Genomic DNA, 19358 nt, shown 5'->3' on the forward strand with positions numbered 1-19358 from the left:
AGGCCATGACAGTAACTTACGTGTGAACACCTGGAGATATATTCCCACATAGTAAAGGCTGGTTCATGATTATCAGTTGGAGAAATAGCATTTTGAACACTAAATGAGAAGATTGTATAATCATGTGGCCGGTTTGTGTCTTTAAACTGGAATATTATCATTGAGAAACAGAAAGCACGTTCATGAATGTGTGTGCAAAAACACGAGTCCCTGAGGGAAATCGTGAAACACATCATTTGCACTAACAGAAAACACAAACTCATCAACAATGGCCTTTAAGTTCATCTGTGTAAGATGTTACACATGAGGCAGTATTCTGCAGACATTAGCGAAAAACCCACAGCGCTCGACCTCATCCCAGCATCCTCCATAATCTGTGTCCCGTGATTTTAGCTGGACTGTCAAAACAACCCCCTCCTCTCCCTCCTCCTTCCCAAGACTGCTTACAAATAGTAAGAAAAGCATGACTGATAAGAGAATGTGTGTGTGTGTGTGTGTGTGTGTGTGTGTGTGTGTGTGTGTGTGTGTGTGTGTGTGTGTGTGTGTGTGTGTGTGTGTGTGTGTGTGTGTGTGTGTGTGTGTGTGTGTGTGTGTGTGTGTGTGTGTGTGTGTGTGTGTGTGTGTGTGTGTGTGTGTGCAGCGCTTTGGCCCGGGTTGTTCAGGAAGCAGAGATAGATGTCTGTGAGTCAGCACACTCGGTTCATCATCTTAATACCCGAGCTTGGATGGATGTTTTCTGGCATTCTGCCGCACGCTGTGTAAACAACGACAGGAGAACCTCCCAAACAGTAACATAGAGTGCAGCCAGCAAACACCATCAACAATGATCAGACAGAAATCTTCAGATGTTGGGGTTGGTTTTTTTTTTTACTTTCTGTGATGCTGCTCCAATCATCAATAACCTGACACAAAAACATCCAGTAGTTTAAAAGGAAGCATCTCAGAAAACTAAACATGTATGCCAGGTTGAGAGGAACTATATTCAAAGCATGAAGAAATGAAATGCTTCAAACTAAACTTGACATTTTACACTTTGATCTCACACATTTTTAATTGAATATTTCTGTTTGGGCAAAACGACTTTGCTTAATTTTCTTTGTCATGTCTTTCATGTTCTCCCTCAACCAAGATCAATTTATTTATTTATCTTTATTATTATTTATTTTTTTAGGCACTTCAGCCACTCTCTGATTGATGTTCTTCCTGTAAATGTGAGGATTGACTTCTTTTCTTCGTCATCGATGTAGTCATGGTGACTTTTTTATTTGACTTTTCTGAAGTCTTTTCTTGTAGAAGCAGAGGATTTCTCTGGCAACAAACTTCAGCAACTGACAAAGTGCAGGAAGAGGGAAATACTTGTGTTTGTTTTTTTCCTGACATTTATGGGATTTATGCACAGACTGTCTGAACTCCTTTCACCCGCCACGGACAACTAATAAGATCCTAGAACATCACGTACGCTGCAAACACTCCCTGGAGCCTCGAGTTTATGAGAGTCGTTGTCTTTTCTGGAGGTTATTTTGCTCGTCTTCATGTTCTATTACTTCACCATGTTTTGTCTGTCACAGTAAGCATCATTCCCCCTTCCCCCCCTCCCCCCCTCCATGACTCATCAGGATTCAGTCTATTCTGTTATCTCTTGCGCCTCTTCTCCTCCTGTTTCTCTCTCACATTCCATGTTCCTGCTGTTGGTAAAAAAAAAAATAAAAAAAAGTCCCCACAGTTGATCGGAGCGACACAGAGCAGCACTCAGCTTTCTCCAAACACTCTTATCATCTTTCCAAAAAATGTAAACATGAGGAGAACACGGCCCAGAAATGTGCACGTTTGATATGCAGACGAGAGACAAAACAGATGCAGGATTGGATCATCTGCATTGAAAATCAGTTTAACCTCTGTGGCACATTGTGACAGGAGTTGCCTCCCTGCCTCTTTAGGGCTCTATACAGGGGGCCAAGTGTAAAACGAGGGGGGGGGGGGGCCCCTCAACCTCTGAACCTTGACTCTGATTCAACCCGGCAATGCTGCCTTCAGGCTGATCCTGCAGACAGATACAGACCGAGCCAAGTCTGCGAATTCGTGAACAAGAGCGGACCTGTTCCTGCTTCATTTCTGTTTTACGCTGAGCATCCCATAAACACAGAGACCCCATGCCATGGAGAACACAGTGGGATAGGCTCATGTTTCCTGCACGGGGAACAACGCACACTCATGAGCGCAGGCACCAACACAAGGAGGCACAAAGAGGCACTGATGCAAACCAGACCATCAACAGGCTGAATCTAATTAGCTCTCATCTGTTTCTGAGAGACGCTTTGTTTCACACCAAACCTCCCCGAGCCTGCCAGTCAGACGCCACATGAAACGCATCAAGCTGGGACACGAGGGGAAAAGAGAGAGAGAGAGAGAGGAGAAGAGAAAAGAGGATGGGTGCTCAAGGAGAACTTGACCAGGTACCAGTTTTAGGCCCGATAAATGTCACGTCCCGGGGATACGATTAAAAGAGGAAAACCAGAAAAGTGATGACAACTGAAAGTGATCAAATCTTGACTCTTAGGGATCAAATTCACAGAGATATTTTTAGTACAACAAAAGGTCACTGGACTTCTTTTACATTGTGAGATTGTAAGATTTTAAAACGCAAGAAAATAAATGTTTATAAGATCAGTTAAAGTTCCATAAAATAGCAGAAAGAAAAGTTTGGATGGATACAATCAAGCTTGATTTTGTAAACAGTCAGAGCACAACTAATGACGTTCTGTTACCTTGCTCTATAAATGTCGGTCATTTGTAGGTGGCTCGTTTGATAGCGTACTACTTCAGTGAATCATTAATGCGCTGCACTAGAGTGCATGTCAGTTGCTATCATTTCCAAGTAACCTTTGCCAACTAATTAAGCTCTTCAGCCCTCAAACAAATCAGTGGCTCAGTCATTACCAGCTTATACATACACAGTGCCAGGCCGCTGCAGACACAGAGCTGGAAGGTCCATTCGAGACAGGATCCAGGTGTTAATATTCTGGGAAAAAAAGCTGTGAAGATATGCTGCTCAGCGTGAGAGTGAGAGCAAATACATAAACACAGACTTAAAAAAAAAAGGATTTAGATGAGTTCTTCTATAAATAGAAGGAGGGAAAGACTGGAACTGCAAAATGAGAAATATGCATCACAAGGTTTAAATCAGCTATTCGCATTTATAATAAAAAAAAACTGAGAATGATACATTTGCACAAGAAGTGTCGTAATCAACACGTAGGTACAAAACGAATTTGTTATTTGGAAGAATTGTTGCTTGTAGCAGAGAGCGACAGATTGACTGAAAGGAGATCGATAGAGAGCCATTAGCAACAGAAACACGCCTTCTCTGCACAACGACCGCTCCCCACACGCCACGCCAAACAAGGTCAACGATGACGGATGCCTTTCGCTCACCTAAACACCCGCTGCACCCTGTTTGTTCGAACTCGTGGGCGTGTGTGTGTGAGAGCGAGAGAGAGAAAAAAAAGAGTGTTTGTCCTTTATGCATAGACATTTCAAGAGTCGTGTGAGGGCAACTCTGACCCCTGAAGTGTGATGTAAACACAATTGAGCACCTACGTTTGAAACACCTGTGCTCCGCTGAGTGTGTGTACACGTGAATTAAGTGTGTCAATACACACACACACACACACACACACACTCTCCAGGTTCACGATTGTGGACGTGAGGTGCGAGCACGGCAGCTGTCGCCTCGAAGCCTCAGAGCTCAGAGGAATGCAGCAGGAGTGACGGTGTGGAGGTGGGAGGGACCGAGGTGTTAAGGTGTGAGAGACGTTTTAGTGGCGTTAACAGACTGACGCAGCGCAGCGCACTCTGTAAGACCAGACACTTTCCTGTCGCGCTGTCTGCGTGGCTCCGCCCACTCCGCAGGCGTAGTAATAGAAGCATGCGGTCCAAACAGTGGTCATGTTTCTGGCATGTGGCACATTTCAGCCTGTGAAAACAAATGCCAGCACTGTTATTTAAAACGTTCAGACACACGCGGGATACTGGCTTGAACCCTTCTGTCAGAAAAAGGAAAATAAGTGGAAACAACACAAGATGTGAAAGAACAGTTTGGATCACTATTTCCAGAAAGTCAAGTGACCTTTGAGAAGTTTTGAACTGAAAATCTGACGTGTGCTCTCTGGTCGTAGGTTTGTTGTGACACGACTTCTCCATCACTTCCTTGATACTTCCCACTAATCTTGAACGAAAACGCAGCATTTAAGAGCAGTTTAAATTTTAAAATGTTTCTGAAGCAGTTTCCTAAAGTGAAGGGTCGTTAGAGATCGACGTTACCGAAGTGTGTCTGTCAACATTTCACACCTCGCGTTGCCGAATGTTGGTACCTCCGAGTTGATCAAATCGGAGAGAAGGCAGCGTATCTGACAGAGCAGGCGTTAAGCACACAGGCTTAAGTCCTCGTCACAGTGTTTGTTAGGTTGACTCGCGGTCATCAAACCTTTCGTGCAGGTCGTCCTCACTCACACGAGGATAAGAAAGAGAGTGAGAGAAGGAGAGTCCGTGAAAGCTGAAGACAGCGTGGCTACACTTTCACTGCAATACGTGCTGCACACTTGTGAAATATGAAGTTATTGTTTTAAACTGAAATGACATCACAGAGTTAAGGACCTAACTCGGGACCACTGGGTACCGTCTGGGAATTTCAAGGTTCTAAATGAAAATGATCTGCTGCTTCAAGGCTGTAGAGGATGTGACCACATCACCTCAAGGAGACTAAAATGTCCAAATGGAGCATTTCTTCTTTTTTCTTTCAAATCCCCTCCCGTTTATCGAATCATTCTGTGTCCTTTGGGATTCCTTTGCAGTTTAAAGAAGCATAACGCATGGACAGACAGGGACTGTTTCCCTGAAATCCAGAATATTGTCTGCGCTCTGTTCTTGATGTAAGCATCTGCCCGTGATCCCAGAAATGCTTTCGTCTGTAGCATCCTGCAGCTGTTTCCAGTTCACGTTGCTTTGACCAGGAGACGGCTGCTGGTCCAGCCGACTTGACAGGCCTCCATCGGTCATGCGGTTTACAACCTTTCCGGGGTGGTTGATCAGAGAGAACTTTAATATATTCTGAACTTCAGCCAAGCACAGATAATAATGAGGAAGCTCTCAGCAAGCATACAGGGCTGGACCTAAGTGTAAAAACACATCTCATAATTAGGGGTTAAAAATGATCAGCAAAAATTAAAATCCTCTGTTATCAATTTACAAGTCATATGTGGGCCAAACCTTCAGGTTCGGAGAACAAACTGACTGGTACACGTGCAGCAGGGACAGACGAGGGGCTTTAACATCGACCGGCTCGGCTCAAGATTTTCATAAAAGCGCTCTCCTGTTTCCCATCATCAATAAATTCAGCGTCACGTGGCACAATGCAGCATTAGGCATCAAGGCTACCGCTCATCCTGACTTTGCCCCGCCCTGCCGTCCACTGCCTCTATTGATCCCCCTGCACTGCTACATTAGACGAGGCCGGCTAACAACATTAAATGAGTCCCAGAAGACAGAGTCGTGACTTCTCTTTTCATACGATGAGACACTAAACACACAAACACACACACACAGGCTGATTGACTTTGTGACACGTCGCATCAAGTTGCAGCATCATTTTGACTTTTAATCGCGCCATCTAAAAAGTTCAAAAGAAAGACGTGCCGGATATGCGTCTGAGTGCTTGCATGGATTCAGTTTCACGATCAGGAGGATCATTTTGTTTACCGTTTTAGAAAAAAAATAAAAAATTCCCTTTCCCGGGTTGAAGATAAGTGAGATAAACGTGCAGAGAAAAGGCCTCAGCAAATAAGAGCTGGGTGTTGGCTGAGACATGTGCGGTGAAAGGTCACGTATGAGACAGGTCAGCATGGGAGGCTTGTGTTCAAAGGGACGATCAAGCTAACAGCAACAAGAGAGACACGCAGCAGGACATCACACTTTGAGAGCAGCTTTTACGAGATCCGGTCCCTTAAGGCAGAGTTGTGTGGTTGCTACAGATTCACTATAAAAGATGTTTTACTACGACATTTCAATTAAGAAGCGGCAAATTGAAAAGATAAAAAGTGCTTGGTGCCGCATCTGCAGGACCATGAGGTTCAGTTACAGCATCACCATAAAAGAGGAAACATTATTATACTGGAGGGTGAGAGACTAACCGCAATGGAGAGGGGGGGGGATGCTTCAGAAAAAAAACAACTGAGCAATGGAAGGTAAAGTCATAAACTCATGATAACAGCAAGACTGAGAAGGCAGCAGGCAGCTTCACCTCACACAAACCATACAGCAGACGTTAGCAGCAAAAGGAACAAGGGACTTTGTCAGCAATTCTCTGACGCAGCCACATCACACACAGAGCCAAAGACCCACTGAGGTTCAATCAGAGCAAAACCACGGTCACACATACACAGAGGGAGAGAGAGAGAGAGAAGCAGGATACCAAACATATGCCTTTTCTTCAAAAAGCAGACCACCGCCCTGAGTGACATATCTAACCTCATGACTTCACAATGACACATCGGCTACTACTTCAACACACAACACACCATCCTGCACTCAACCCAACGAATTGGTTTCTTAAACATGCATTTCTAATTAAAAAAAAATGTAAAAAAAACACCTCCCATATGCGTGTTGTTGTTCACTTTTGATGACAGAGGTTCAAACTTACAATAACTTTTTTTTTGCAGACTAAAAGCAGCACATTTATAGCATAAAACTCATTTTATTGGTGGTGCACAAGCCTTGTGATGAACACATCCTACCCATATTCTAATTTGTGGTTATATTTAATGTGTTTCTCTTTTCTGACCACTTTAGTGTCAGTATCTTAGTTTAAATGTTCAGGTCAGATTGCTGGGTGACTGTAAGAAGAGATAAAAACCCCCAGGTAAAGTTAATTACCGTAATATGGGTCAGAATTATGAAAAATAAAATCCATTATGACAGGGAATGAACGACGCACTCCAAACAGCATCCCTGCTCGGGACGTCCCGCCTGACTTCCAAAGGCGGACAAAAGACTGTATGGACAGATAGGGCGTACAGTGTGGATATGAGTCGTCTCAAAGTCTAAAAAGCAGATAATAAAAGCTGCAGAATTCAAACATTTGTTTTCCGTGCGGTATGTTGGTGAGTGTGTGTATACAGTAGCTATGTAAACTAGTGTTAATCCTCTTAGGAAATCACGCTCTCTGACCAGACCCAAACAACGCAGTCTGCCCCGACGCAAATCAACGTCTAACGAGGTTTATCAATACAGTTATCAATAAGGTAAGAGACGGACAGGACTTACGTAGTTCTCAGTGTAGGGTGGAATTCCAACAAGGCAGAAGGCAACTCCATTCATTGGGTAGCAGAAACTGTTCAGCTTCACCAAAGGAGAGGCTGGTTTGTTGCTGCACGAGCGACAACAGAGATAGACGCCAGAGCTCAGGGGTACGACGTTTTTAAACTTATAGGTTACGTTCAATACTTCTGCAGCTTCCTTCCTCCGAACAAAAATCCCACTCTGTTCCCGTTTTTTTTTTCAGCTCCCACCCCCCCCTCCTCTTCTTCGTTTTCTTCTTCTTCCGCCGGACCTCATCAGTTTAACATGACTAAATCCCTCTGTGCTCGGCCCCTGCCTGCCTGGAAACTGGCTGCAGCGGCGTCAAAACACGCAGAGCAGAGCAGAGCAGGGGCTGCCGGGGCCGGAAGTCTGCCCTTCAAAGTAAAGTTCCAAGAAGTCCCGTGTGGTCATTTCAACAAAAGCTTCAGCTATTTATAGTGTGTGTGTGTGTGTGTGTGTGTGTGTGTGTCTTTGTGTGTGAATCAACTGTCCGACAATGGAAATTAACAATGACTGAAGAAATCGTCTATGAAAGCCTGAATGTTTAAAGAATTGTTAAAGTCCCCCCATACATCATGCAGGTTATACAACTGGCCTATGTCAAGTTGTGGCAATGCTTTTTCAAAATTCGCTGAGACGTGTTTTTTATACAATCTTTGAGAATTACTTTACGTTTTATTGTGGTTTGCCGGAAGTTTTTTTAGTATAACAGTTAACTTGACATTGTGGGAATAGAGGTGAGTCAAATTAGAGGAGGGTGCGTTGGGTAAATCTGTGCGCTCCGCCCTGCAAACCCACAGCGTGCGGGCTCCCTCTGGCTGTGCCAACACGTTTGTATGTAGGATGGGAGGGAGTGACTGATGCCACATGGACAATGAGTAGACGTTTTAAAATAGGTTCAAATGTTTAAAGCACATTGGAAACACACATTGATATATTAGCATTCTATTAGTAGAATATAATCAGTAGAACAAACGACTTTTAATTTTTATACTATAATCAGAGTTTTAAACTCCAAGCTACAGCAGTAAAAGTTATTTATTTCACATTATTTGTTAATAATGAGTTTATTTGTTTTATTTTAATTTTCCCCTCCATATGAATTATAATTTTCTAAAATCAATAAAATAAATGCTGTGATGTAATAATTTAATTAGCCTGCCATAAATCAGGACATTTTCCACATGTCACTTTGAAATTTCTTAGTAAAGAAGAGGTATCAAGAAAAGGAAGAAAAGACTTCAGTTAAGTCACTTAATGATGTACTTCAGTTTTTAAATACATGTTCTTGTAGACAATTCACATATTCTGATGTTTATACAAAATCCTGTAATAATTTGACCTCAGTGTATTATAGGGTTGAATATTATGGTGAACAATAACACGTAAAGCGCAATGTATGACAGATCAAATTGCTGTTTTCATTATTTGTCCATCTGCAGATTTTTTCTAAAATAAATTATTCAAAGACAAACAATCCATCTAAACTCAACGCCCGAACTGTAAAGGCCATGCATTTTATTTGAAATAAAAAAACAAACAAACCAGTGAATGGGATGTCAAATTGGTCTATCAATTGACTAAATGATTATCTGGTCAATTACTTAAAAAGACGAGGCATAATGGGCTTAAGTTTCAGCCTACACTTTTTCAATTGGCTCAATCTCTCTGTGTATTTTCAGTTTTTAATTAAGACTTGAGAGATCAATAAAGAGCCATTAGCAAGACTTACTTAAGACTTACTTGTATGTATTTTTGAGGGGGTGAATTATTAATGCTGATCTAAATGAAATAATTCTACTACTACTTATTTGAGCTATTTATGTTGCTACTGAAAAGCCTCCTTGAGATGTAACAAACTTAAAAAGTAGAAAATACAACGTGCTTAAGAAACACTCAAGTCTTACATAAGTAAGCCTGTTTGACTCGTGAATTTAAAAAAGGACAGAAGAGGAAAGGGTTAAAAAAAGACTGAAACACATAGAGAGACTTCAGATTTCCTTCCACACACAGACAAAACAGATTACAATGAATACAACATTCTGGGAAAAGTGTTGACTGACATGTATTTTTAGCCACTAAGGCGCAGACGAATACTGTCCATGTGAATCAATACAGCCTGGAGGAAGCTTACTCATCAATAGAACAGGAACTTCAGACTGATGCCACGAAGTTACGCTTCTTCCCACTATACATGCTCAATGGTAGAAGCACAAGAGGTGTAAATATACACAGATAAAGAAAAAAGTAATAAAGAAGGGAAATGAGCGTGATAGTGGCAAAAAGTTTGGTGCCTGTGTGGCCAACATTAGTCTGAGGGGTGCAAGTATCAGAGCACCACTTCAAAAGCCAGCGGTGGAAAAAGACTGGAATCATGGGGGGGCGCAAGGACGGGGCAAGATGTTTTGTTGTTAACGTATCTCCTGTGTCTGTTCACTCTCTCCATTATCTGACTCTGAGACAGAAGAAGAGTCCTAGCCATGACTTTCACTCATCTCCTATTTGAGGTGGACAATTCCCCCATGTGGTCCAAGTACACTTCCATGTTACTCAAACAATTGTCTGTGAGTAAAGGGCTAGTTGAGAATTCACCATGGAAGAGTGAGGCTCAGCAGTCCTATCCTAGTCTTAAGGTGGTACAGCAGGGCAGATGGTATTTGAGAAGGAGGTTTTAATGGAGCATGCTTTCTGGGGGGGTCAAGGAGTGTGAGAGACATCACAGCTGGACATTTTTCATCACAATCTATCTCTGCATTCTGTTTCTGCAGCTCATGTGTTTTCTATTCCAGCACGCAAGGACATAAATCAGTCAGTATTCTGACATTTCTTGTGGGGAGAGTGTTCCATAGTTAGTGAACCCCTCCTGAGTTGGAGTTTGTCCACATCTTTCCCCAGATTGCATGCAGATACAGACTCACGCTACACATACATTTTCCTGTCAGGCGAGCAAAGTGGGCTTTCTATTATTGATGTGCTGCTGGTCGGTGCGAGAGAGGGAGGAGGGTTGGTGTGTCATGTGTCAAATCTCAGCAGGTGGGTAAGCACATTTTAAGATGCAGATTTAGAAATACAAGAAGTATCCCTTCGTCCCACATACTACACGCTCTAACATCATTGGTTTTTCCAACCAGGGGTCTTGGGGGGCAAGGACGGGGCAAGATGTTTTGTTGGCTCCAAGGTTGTCAAAATTAGGACATACTCACTAAAATAATGATAAAAAGCTCACTGGATAGTTTAAGCAATGTTTTTGTAGGAACATACTGTTAGGAAAAAACGTGTCGCAGGACTCAGCTATTTGTATATGGGGGGCGTGGTGGTGCTGGTGGGGGGAGGGGGGGGGGGGGGTTAGTCTCAGGGTTAGGCTTAGTCAGAGTCTGACACACAGCCTTAGGCATTGGGGACGTCCCTGTGATGAGAGCCCCGTTCTGAGGGTGATATGAGGCGGCACGCCCACGATCTCGTTCCCTGAGGGATGGATGAGGGCGAGCATGGAGCATCCAGAGCCGGCAAGAAAGAGCTCCCCTTGGTCATTACGTAATCACAAAACCCCTTAAACAACTATCAACCTATTTACTCGCCTGACTGCGCCCCCCCGCCCCCTGCAGACTCCCACCTCCTTCTGCTGGCTGGCTCGGACTGGACTGGTTTCCACTCTGCTTCTGAGGCTCTGGAGATGAGGAAGGGACTCACAAGGGGGGTGGGTGGGTGGGTGGGGGTCCACCTCCAGGCCACTTCGGAGCGTGTGCACTCACTGGTAAGCTGTGATTAATTGCTGTTACCCCATTTATCCAACTTTACGTCCCTCCGGGCTTTTTCCTCCCTTATTCTTTCATATCTCCTCTGTTTCACTCTGCTTCCCTCCAGTTATTGTGTCTTTTCGTTCAGTAAAAGTCCGTCACCCTCCTCTGCACACACATACTTTCAGTCTGACGGGTGTAGCTGCCAGATCTTTTCAACATCACTTACTTTAAGCCTCCATTGAGAGCGTAACACTCCATCTTCTGCCAAGCAGGCTACAATATCCCTTTATTTGATACAGTCGTATTAAATAGAGAAGCAAGGATTTTTTTTTTCTTTCAGCTGGAAGCCAAAAAAACACATGTCCAGGTCCTTCCATGATATCCAAAGCTCTCTCTCCCTCAGCCAATTTAATATAAAGAGTAACCTGTCTGTCTACTTCTCAGATGTAACTTATGTAACTTAAGACTTCTGTCCACTGAGTGCTGTTACAGCAATGTGGCCTTATATCTACCCACATCACTCAGGTTTCGGAATGATATTCAGCTGCTTATTGCTAAGCATGTATGAACACACACGAGTAAGTGAAGAGTGTGATTGAGACATTGATGTCACTGACGATGAGTGACAGAAAGGTTTGGATATTTTTGTCCTGATGTAGATATGTGAGGCTCACACTCCGGGTTGCCTCTGGCTGCCTGTTGACACAGAGGCTTCTGAGGCACTCCTTTGAAGCAGGGTTGCGGGAAGATTGGGTGGGGGGGGGGGGGGGGGGGGTCACCAACGCTGTGCATTGGGTCATAAATTCCCAGTCTCTGCTCGACAGGAGGAGACCTCTTTGTCTGACTGGACAACTGGCACGAGAGGAGGAAACAGCTGACAGACAAGTAGAAAGCCTTTTGTGACAATGACCGTAACTGTATTTTGAAGGTGTGTTTCCTATTTATTTAAGTGATGTCAGCAACTCCCAATCTATGTTTCACTGTGACAGATTTCCAACACATGATACAGTTTTTCCACCACACTACTTACTCCTAACTCTAATGAGACATATAACTACACAATCAGTGTTTCAGCTCACTATGGAAAGTTTTTAAATATCCACTGATCAACCCAGCTGTGTGGGAAGAGTTGAGATGCATTTCCTCCAAACATTTTGGTAGCCATTGGTCCCTTCTTATACTTTCCTGTTATATAAAGGTGACTCATTGGTTTCTGGACACTGGTTTAAGTTTTGAATCGGTAACAGACTGCATTATTGTGATTGTGACATCAGAAGTCGTCAAATGGGATCAAAAACAAGGCCCTCAGCCACACAAATAGGTTCTATGAGCTAGACATTAGACAACGGTGGTCATTGTTTGTGTTTGAATGTTCTTACATTTAACGCTTAATTTCAACACCAATCTAGGAACATGATAAGTCCCTCTCCAGCATTATTTAAAGAGATATTGTATTGTGAGTTCAGCTATATTGTAGGAGGTGAGATTGCAATGATTTATGCAACTCAATCAGCTCACTGCGCTGAAACAAAAGGAACGCAAAAAGAGTTTTGGAATAAGGAATTATGAAACTAATACATTTGAATTGATTTAGTTATTTTTTTAGAAAACCTATATCATTATGTTATTTTAAGGAGGGCAAAAAGGTCCAGCTTTTGCTATTCAGTTACGACAAGATTACATGTATTTCAGTTATAGTAAGCAAGAAAAAGTGTAAATATCATTTAAGAAAAATCAATCACTAATAATTATAGAGATTGTAAATAGTCTAAACTAAATGTCGCACAAACACTGCAAAAGGCACGGCCCATCAGTTTATATCTTATTTCTACACTTTTTCTTGACTAACATCTCTGATGCTCTGCTGACCTGCTAACTTGTCTCTGTCTCCTCGTTTCATCCTTCTCTACATTTCATTGTAATCCCTCTCCTCACTCGCAGCTGCCTCGATCATTCTCCTATCAGCCACTGAAACTAAGATAGATGATACAACAAAGGGCCTGTGGGCACGACTGCTTGGTTCAAAGTTGGCGTTTGTCTGGGTAAGACAAGGGAGGGAGTTACTCATTGAGGCCAAGTACGCACAAAAACATGCAATCCAAAGACCACCGACATCATCCTACAGATGATTTCAACATCCATTAAGCACATTTCCACTGGTCTTCAACCATTAATAGAGACATTTTATGAACATCTATTCATTGTTATAATTTAACTGCAATTTTTTGTACGTGTACATATTGTCAAAACGGTTTAGGTCCTTTCTTCCTGAACAAGCTGATGCACTCCCTCTTCCCAAACAGCCTTAATTTCATGAAGTTTTCTTTGTAGCACAGATACAGGCCTTAACTGATAAGAGTGACGATGTGGGTGAGGAACAAAGAGAAGGAAACACCCCCCAAACTAACAAGGAGACTGCACGGTGTTCAGGTGTCCGAGTTCTAACAAATCGCCACTGATTTAACTCTAAAGTTTCCATTCACAGATAACAATGAGGAATCCCATTCAGTGTATTTCCCGCTTTCTATAAATGGTATAAATGCGTGACACAGTTTCTTCAAAGGACATCCCTGCAGTGCCCTCATCTCCACCACCTTTTTCTCTTCCCCTAAACCTCTTCTGAAGGAGAGAGAGAGAAGGAAAATAAACACAGGCTCGTAGTTCCAGTAGCAGCGGAGCCAGTTTCCTTCCTGCTGCCCGTCACTTCACGTGTTTGCTGCCACTTGCATCACTTCCTGTGGCACATTGTGAATGAACTCCAAGGATGAAATATGTCCTCAAGTTACATTCGGGAACCACTTATTCTAATACCAGCAACAATGTTGACATCAGATTTTTCTGCTGGTCACTCGTGAGTCAGGAACGTCCTAAAATACCTCACATCAATTTAGAATGATATATCTGTAGAGTGGATTACATTTTTCCTACATAAACTACGGGAACTGAGTGATTGTTCATTGTTTCTTTTTTTAACCTTTGGAAAAAAAACCCTCAGTCCTGATTACATCACATGACTAAAACATACTTTGGCTGTTTCAATGTTGTTACTTCCCTTTAAGTGAAATGTAAAACATTTGCTTTTCTGGCTTACATGAGCAAGCCAAATAGACTAATTGAGACACGACTGTGTCACCAAATGAATCCACTAGACTAAATACCAACACTGTCTTTGTATTATGAAGCCTGTCTCTGTTTCTTTTACAGGCCCTCATTTGAAATTGTGTGAATGCTATTGCTAAGAATTGCCCCCTGGGGGAAAAAAAATATATATATTTTTTTAATTGAAAACGTTTTTAAGTGATTAAAATATAGGATCAGGATGTGTTTTGGTACAACAAAAGCTAAAGGCACACCTCTGACAGTATGTACAGTAAACTGCTTAATCCTGTATGTGTGAGGGGGATCATATCCTAATCTGATCATTTCAATGGCCTTAAAACTCAGAGATAAGTTTGTCTAGACATGGCCTTAACGCAGGGTGTTCTCCTTTCAGAGGACAGGATGCCACAGAAAGGGCACTTCACCTCCATAAGTTCTGTCTCTCTTTGACATCAAGCCATCATCACAAAAAGCCCCTCAATTCATCCTTTCATCAATGTCTTCTTCTACTCAATGCTTGTTTGAGTTAACCAACAGTTCTGGTTCAGGGTTAAATGCTTCTGATTACGTCTGCCTAAATCACAGAAGATGAAAAGGAGTGATTAAACATAACAGAAAAACTGTATGTATGTAGTTGGCATGCATAGAGAGAGAAGAATACATTTAATTTTAAGGGGAGGTCAAGATGTGCGCCTCAAGAAATGCACATAAAAATAACAAATATATGTTTTTGCTCAAATTAGAGGGAGAGGTTTTTTAAGTTTTTAGAGGGAGAGGTTTTTAAGAAGTAAAGAAAGAAAATATCTTTGTGTGAGGATATCGATCTAATCAGTTGGTAAATGTCAAATTGTGTTAATTGAAGGTGAGAGGCCAGCAAAACAAACGTAAACATGCACTGTCATCATCATTAAATAAACAAACATCCTCTTATTCTCAACCGATTTCTGTGAAAATCCCCCCACCATCTGTTCCGGTGCAGAGATTTCCCTAAACAGATAATCCTCTTGAATATGACAGAAATTGCAGCCACAGTTACATCGGAAGACCACAAGGGGGCTCAGCACAGTGCCAACAGGGTGGGGAATAACAAATTAAGTAGTCAGGGGGTCCAAAACAGCTCTGTGGTCAGTTTAATTAATTTTATCCCCATCATCTGGATTAATAGGGATTTTGTGGAAATGATACTGATGCAACCTGAGCGTCAAATATGGAGAAAATCGTGGCTGACTGAGAGGGACAGCGTGTTCTTTTGAAACACAAAAAGGTTGCCTTTACGTGTAATCTAACGCAAAGAAGGGTCATTGAAGTGACTGGAAGAGAAAGAGAAGAGGGAAGCTACAAAACAGGATTTTCCTTCATAAGAATGTAAAACTAGAGTTCAGCTTCTCATTGCGCATGCACATCATTATTGACATGCAGCTGTGGTACATACATACAGTAGGGCAGATCTGAGGCCAGTGTAATGATCAAAGTGATGAAACAGCAGGCATCAGATGTACAGCTGTTCATACCAGGCCAACATCCTTAGAAAAAAAAAAAAACTAGATGACCATACAGAGACTCAGGTATGTAAAAGACAGAACAGAAGGCTGGGAAACTAGTTCCAAGAATGAGAAATATCCCAGGTTAATGGATTTAAACCAAGAACACTAAAAACAAGCCATTACGTTAAATTAGACAAATAGCCTCCTAATTGGATGGCCGCCTCATGATTCAGATAACCTCATCCCTCTGTTTTGTTCCATTAACCCTTGCTCAGCCTCACTCATCCTGTGTCATGATGCAAAGTGCTGCTGACAGGAAGGGCTTTAACCACACGGGCTGACCTCTCGCCCCTGTGGGACAACGCCCCCCCACCCACTGCCCTCGTCATGTGCATTAATTCTTTCACTCAAGTGCATTGAGGTTGAGGTCCAAAGTAGTTGTCCTGAGTTGAACAGGAGCTGTTTACTTCCTGGAGATGGGTGTCCTAGTTTCATTGACAGGACAATCTGCCCTTTGTGTGCCTGCAGGCATCAACCGATTGGTTCTCCATAGCCTGACAATCCAATAGAGCCTGAATTAAGAACATGAGCCCTGTGCTAACATTCTTCACACGCAAAGACACACTTCTTTAGACATGATGTGCATCCCTGTTCATTGGGGTAAACACTTTTGAGTAAACACAGCTATACAAGATAAGTTCGGTATGGTTGTGAATGATTGTACTTTTTATCATTTAAAGAAGGAGAAGACAATGCAGGGATGAAACCGAATTCTCCTTAAAATTCTTGACAACTTTTGGATGAATGTTTTGATATTGTAAACACAAATGAATGTTCCCCAAAAGAAAATTCAAAGTGAGACTGATTATCCCTTCAGTTTTCATCTAGCACATTTGGCACGTCAACATTTCAACTAGTCTGACTGGTCCATGAAAAGAAACAAGGAACAATGCTACACACCGCAGTTGTACTTTCAGCGTAGTGCTTAGTAGTGAATGTTAGCGTGCCCAAATGCCTGAATTAAATTTTTAAAATGTTCATAATTCTTGCTGAAAAATCTGCATTTCTCAGTTAAGATTATCAATGTTAGCATTTAAGCAAGCTTACTTTAGCATTTGGCCAAGGTTAGCCACGCAGAGCTGCTAGCATGGCTTAGACTTGTATATAGTTTCCGCACAGTCAGCAGATAAGTGGATAGATTCTATAGAAATATACATTTGCCATTCTGAGACTGAGAAAAAGCTCGCCAAGAAAAATTGGGTCGCACAAGCATGAATTCATTGAACCATGTATAAGAACAAACTTCATACACATTTGCTACACACAAGAAATCCCACAGTTCCATCAGGCCAAAAATGTGCTCTGCCTGTTTTGTTCACCATATGCAAAATCAGCTTAAACACTCTTCTTTCTTTCTGTAGCGTGGTGAATTTCCATTGTGATTTACTTTTTCTTTTCATTGCAAATCTGACCAACAGGTCAGAGAGGCTGTAGCAGTTCTCTGTATGGGTGAGACTTGGTCCATATGCTTACATATGTGTGTTTAATTTCAATTTAGATGCAAATATGCACAAAGAGTTCACTCTTTGAAAGTGCCTCTGTCTCATCGGCTCAGGACAATAAAGCAAGAAATTCCTAAGAGTCCAAAGATTGGAGAGCTGTAGGCAGGGGGCTTCTGGAGGGGGCCATGGGTGGGACATCAGATTAGACCACCTGTTCCACCATGAGGCGCACCAACACACATTCATTCTTTCCCTTTATCCCTCCTTCTCTCACACTTGCTGTCTTTCACATTCTCTCTCACCATCTCGTTTGTAACTTAATAACACTCTTTCTTCTCTCACATTCACTTTCACTCACATAAAACATCACCCTCCACGCCTGCTGCGCTCCGAGCTAATTTTGACTGCATTCCATTTCTGTCACATCTATGGGAAACAGACAAAACAATTTGCCAGATTACTCTGGCTGAGAGCCACAGGCTCTTGGACAAACACACACTCACGTACACACAGTAAGTTAGACATAAGTCGCCTCGCTGCCCAAACCGAGGCCTTCAGGGAGTCGTGTTCAGACAGCGGCATAAACAGAGGCGCGTCAGCCCGTCCACATCACTGAGGCTCATACAGCAGAATCAGGGAATCCCTCTGAAGCAGTGGCACACTTTAGACTTCATTGAAGGAATTCATGAAGGAGAACAAAGTTTAGCTCATCAAAAGTTGCGTGTTTCTTGGTATTTTTTTCATGTAGGATTCTGTTGTAACATTTCTGCTTTTCTCCAAGGCGGGAGAAAAGGAGCATTTGGCCACCACATCCATCAAGTTCTAGCATGCAAGCAAAAGTAAAAGTCACCACAGCCGAGTTCAGTTCTTCACAACTATTGAGCTGAGCAAATCTGGCATTTTAACAGCCCAAGAGCAAGAGTTTTTTGTTATGTGAACTTTGCTTTTGTCAGTCAGAATGTTTTATATACTTATAGAAGGAGACATCTCCACCTAGGATGCCAGGTGCAGATGTCCAGCGCTGCAATACTCCAGGAATCCAGCGCAGAGTAGAAAAAGTTGCCCCACTATACTGCCCTTGACTCGACTCGCTCTTACAGACACTTTATGTAACCAGCTTTTTCCTGTTCCTCACTGAGCCACTGCCCTCCTTATCACAGTGTGTGTGAACATGTGTGTGTCTGTCCTTGCAAAAAGACAAAGACAGATACCGCGCGATGGCTTCCTGTAAACTATGCAGCCTTTCCATGACTATAGAGTAAACACGACGTGCTTGTGTTTACATTTTTAACAGTAATGTTAGCGCATGTTTAGGCAGTAGATGCTTCTCGGACAGCATATTGTACATGCAGAGTCATGTTGAAAAGAACAGGGCTGACTGTAAGTCTAAAACAGGAAACATATGTAGAGATAAAGCCTCACAACCACATCCCACAACGACAATAATACACACTTACACTATGAACAGGAAGCGCTATAATCATATTTGTCCTTTGCGTCACAATGTGGTCCATCTATCAAAATGACCCAACCTAAGCATTGCACCAAGGCCGTGCCGTGTCAGCATTTTTCTGCTCTGCGCTGTTTTATAAATAGTTTTGTTGTTTCATGGGAGCTAATTTGTGCTGGTAGCTAAAACCTTAAGTCTGTTTCGTTCAGAATATGAATACTGAAAGTTGGTGTGACACAAAGGCCATGACCCAAACATGTGGCTCCTGCATGGTTTCCCATCACACTGTGCGTTCTGTCTACATGCATGGAGGTTTCCCATTCGGATAAATTACATTAAGAGACAATCAAGACTCAGACAACACAGAACACAGCTCGTACACACCCAAACACACAGACACCCAAAGTCTGACCAGCAGAAGTGATGACATCATCCCTGCTGAACATCACGCTGTCCCAAGTGGACACACACACACACAAACATGAGAGATGTTCCCTTATGGACCACATGCATAATTCACCTAAAGGAGGGTTGGGCCAGGGTGTGTCATCCATGTGTCCCCCTCTAATCTAACCTCCTCCTCCTCCTCAATCTCAAACCTGATGCTCCCACCTCAAGAGATGAGGTGACGCAAATGAACAGAGGAGGTGGGAAGGGGGGAGGATGAGGTAATCAATGGCAAGGAGGGCAACGGTGGGGAGATACAAGAAGGGTGTCTCTGCTCTCA

At 42.6% G+C, this 19358-nt stretch overlaps 1 protein-coding gene across 3 annotated transcripts in view; it reads right to left on the minus strand.

Moving 5' to 3' along the window:
* Positions 1-19358, minus strand: part of arhgap23a (Rho GTPase activating protein 23a) — a 65215-nt gene that overhangs the window by 41833 nt on the left and 4024 nt on the right. The window contains exon 1 of one of the 3 annotated variants that reach the window (XM_079365904.1): positions 7321-7739. The exons of the other annotated variants lie outside the window; for them this stretch is intronic. Coding sequence (XP_079222030.1) covers positions 7321-7374 — 54 coding nt within the window. The 5' untranslated portion in view covers positions 7375-7739. Of the gene's footprint in view, positions 1-7320; positions 7740-19358 lie in introns of those variants that run through there. 3 annotated transcript variants of the gene reach the window in all.

This window comes from Symphodus melops (genome assembly GCF_947650265.1).
Source record: "Symphodus melops genome assembly, chromosome: 17".
NCBI lineage: Eukaryota > Metazoa > Chordata > Actinopteri > Labriformes > Labridae > Symphodus > Symphodus melops.